The sequence below is a fragment of the Poecilia formosa genome, unplaced genomic scaffold (assembly GCF_000485575.1).
Source record: "Poecilia formosa unplaced genomic scaffold, Poecilia_formosa-5.1.2 Scaffold422, whole genome shotgun sequence".
In the NCBI taxonomy this organism is placed as follows: Eukaryota; Metazoa; Chordata; class Actinopteri; order Cyprinodontiformes; family Poeciliidae; genus Poecilia; species Poecilia formosa.
This window is the reverse complement of record NW_006800361.1, coordinates 477602-480330: the sequence shown is the minus strand read 5'-3', so window position 1 is coordinate 480330 and position 2729 is coordinate 477602. Positions and strand designations below refer to the sequence as shown.

The 2729-nt window shown below is 46.0% G+C and overlaps 1 protein-coding gene across 1 annotated transcript in view; it reads right to left on the bottom strand.

The window, feature by feature from the left end:
• The window catches only part of LOC103155362 (echinoderm microtubule-associated protein-like 6), a 51265-nt gene that overhangs the window by 22661 nt on the left and 25875 nt on the right, over positions 1-2729 (bottom strand). The window contains exons 23-26 of the mRNA XM_016663461.1: positions 1965-2118; positions 1556-1644; positions 540-716; positions 159-375 (exon numbers count right to left, since the gene is read on the bottom strand). Coding sequence (XP_016518947.1) covers positions 159-375; positions 540-716; positions 1556-1644; positions 1965-2118 — 637 coding nt within the window. The remainder of the gene's footprint in view (positions 1-158; positions 376-539; positions 717-1555; positions 1645-1964; positions 2119-2729) is intronic.

The window sequence follows — 2729 nt, the reverse complement described above, 5'->3', positions numbered from 1 at the left end:
GACAGAGGAACCAGAGGAACCAGACAGAGGAACCAGAGGAACCAGACAGAGGAACCAGAGGAACCAGACAGAGGAACCAGACAGGGGAACCAGACAGGGGAACCAGAGGAACCAGACAGGGGAACCAGACAGAGGAACCAGTGTGAGTTTGGACCCACCTCCGTCCTCCTCGATGTCGTCCTCTGACTCCTCGCTGTCGGCGCCCGGCAGCGGGTCCAGTTCCCTGCTGACTCCGCCTCCTCGCTCCCTGGCCCAGACCATCAGGGCGGTGTCGGCTCCGCCCACCGTCAGCAGGGCGGAGTCATCCTGAGCCCAGCGGACGTTGGTCACCTGAGCGCTGTGGCCAACGTAGCGCTTAAAACGGGCGAACTGACCCTGATGGAGAGAGGAGCCGCTGAACACCTTCCAACCAAACATCCAACCAAACATCCAACCAAACATCCATTCATCTTAACAGAGATCTCTGAATCCTGTGTGTGTGTTTGTGTGTTTGTGTGTGTGTGTGTGTGTGTGTGTGTGTGTGTGTGCGCGTGTCGTACTCTGACTGGGTAGCTGAACAGCTTCAGGAAGCCAAAGTCGTCTCCGGTGGCGAGCAGCGTTCGGTCTCTGGTGAGCGATGCGGCGTTGATGTCGGTGATGTCACTGTGAGTCGGCCATATTCCCTCACAGCTGGAGCCCAGAACACAGGTCCAACTGGACCAGTCCACCCGCTCCAGCTGCACACACACAGCATCACACAGGGTAAAGCCCAACTGACCCGGCTGAGGCCTCCTGATTCATGTCTGCTTTGCATAAAGGAGGAAATAAACTCAACATTTTGTCTTTCCTCTGATTGGTTCAGATCTTTAAAAATCCTGCAGAGTTTTGTCCATTTAGCTGGGAAACAGGAACTCGGAGCTGGATTTGACCTCTGAACCAAAGTAACAGCATTCTAGAAAAGAAGTCCAAATTCCAACATGGCGTCGCCCATAAACATCGTTTCCAATAGTTCTTAGAAACTTTCTTTAACCAAACTCCACTTCTGATTTGTTGAGTTTACAGCTGCAGGATATAAAAACCTGTCTGATGGTTTCAGACTCACTCTGACTTCTGTCTTGTAAAATAAACATGTTTCCATTAAATCTTACAACTGTTGAGGCGAGGAGCGGCCATGTTGGAACGCAAAGACGGCCTTATAAGTTATAACTGGAGTTAGTCAGAGTTGCTCCCAGTTTCCTAGTGGGAAATTCAACTTCAGAAAGCGTCCCAGTTGACTTTTCTGACTGGGAATTTCTCAGATCTGAGTCCAACTGGAACGCAGCATTAAACAGGAGAGCTGTGGATCCATCTAGTTAAAGCAGGACTGTAAGGCTAAAGTTAAAGAAAGTTCAGTTAAAACAGAAAAAGGATTCAGCTTTAATATATCAAACCATGTTGTGTTTAAGAGCCTCGACATAAAGATCAGCCACAGATTTTACAGCAGGAACATGAACCTGCTGGTACATACTGACTACAGAAAATGCTCCTCATGACCACATCCCTGCTGAACCGGTCCGGTCTGCGTGCAGAGACTCACCTCAGAGTTCTGGATGGTTTGTCTTCTTCCTCTGGGGGCTTCAAAGAACAGCTGCTCCTTGGCTCCGGTGTTAACCTGCAGCAGTTTACCTGCAACATGTTGACACAGGCAGAAATGATGAAACGTCTTCATGGTTACAGGAAAGGAAGCTGATTGGCTGGAAGGAAGGAAGTGGATCCGGCAAACAGGAAGAACCAAGATTCAGCTCAGAGAAAAAAACTTGAAACAACTTAGTGATTCCAACCTGAAGATTTAAAGTTTTTAAAGTTTCTGAATGAATACTGAGGAAGTTAGAAAACAAAAGACTGAACAAGAATCAAAACTAATAATTTCTTCTGACTTTATTTAGCCCAGCTTGTTGTCTCAGATCCACAGTGACTGGTTTGTCCTCCAGTAGGAACTGGTTTACCTCGGGCGTCCCAGTCGATGTGTGTGATGTAGCTGGACGCTCCTTTGCAGATCCCGACCCGCTTGGTGCTCAACACGTGGTAGATGTCGACGAAGCTGTCATGTGACGCCACGGCCAGGTATTTACCTGGATCTGAGAGCCGAGAAGGAAGAGAAAACATTCAGACTTCCTCTGAAACTGGAAATGTACAAACTGGTTTGATAAACTGTCTATCTTTACTCAAAAAGTGAAAAAACATGAAAATAAAGAAAGTTTAACATCTTCAGAAAAAACAGCTACATGTTGATGCCTCCTCAAAATTCACTGACAAATGAAAGAGAAGAAACTTTGATTCCTCTGGAAAATCTTCCAGATTGATCAGAGAAATTCAGCAGTGAAAGGAAACAGGAAGTGTTTCCTTTCACTTCCTGTGAAAGGAAACACTTCCTTGTTTTATTTGTCTGTTTTATAAAACAAATGAATAAAACAAATAAAACAAATGTTTTATTTGTCTGAATAAAACATTTCAGACAAACTTTAAAACAAGACGACTAAAAATAAGGAGATTCATCTAAAACACGTCAAAAAATAAAACAACATGAGCTGGAAATTAAACTGCAGCGATTTGATGAAAACCTTAAAGCTGCAGAACGGAAATTATTTTAAAAATGACGTTTGTAGAAACTTTCACTACGTGGTGACAGTCCTGGGCTGAACCGGGTCTGGGTCGGTACCAGGACCCGGGTCTGGGTCGGTACCTGGAACCGGGTCTGGGTCGGTACTTGG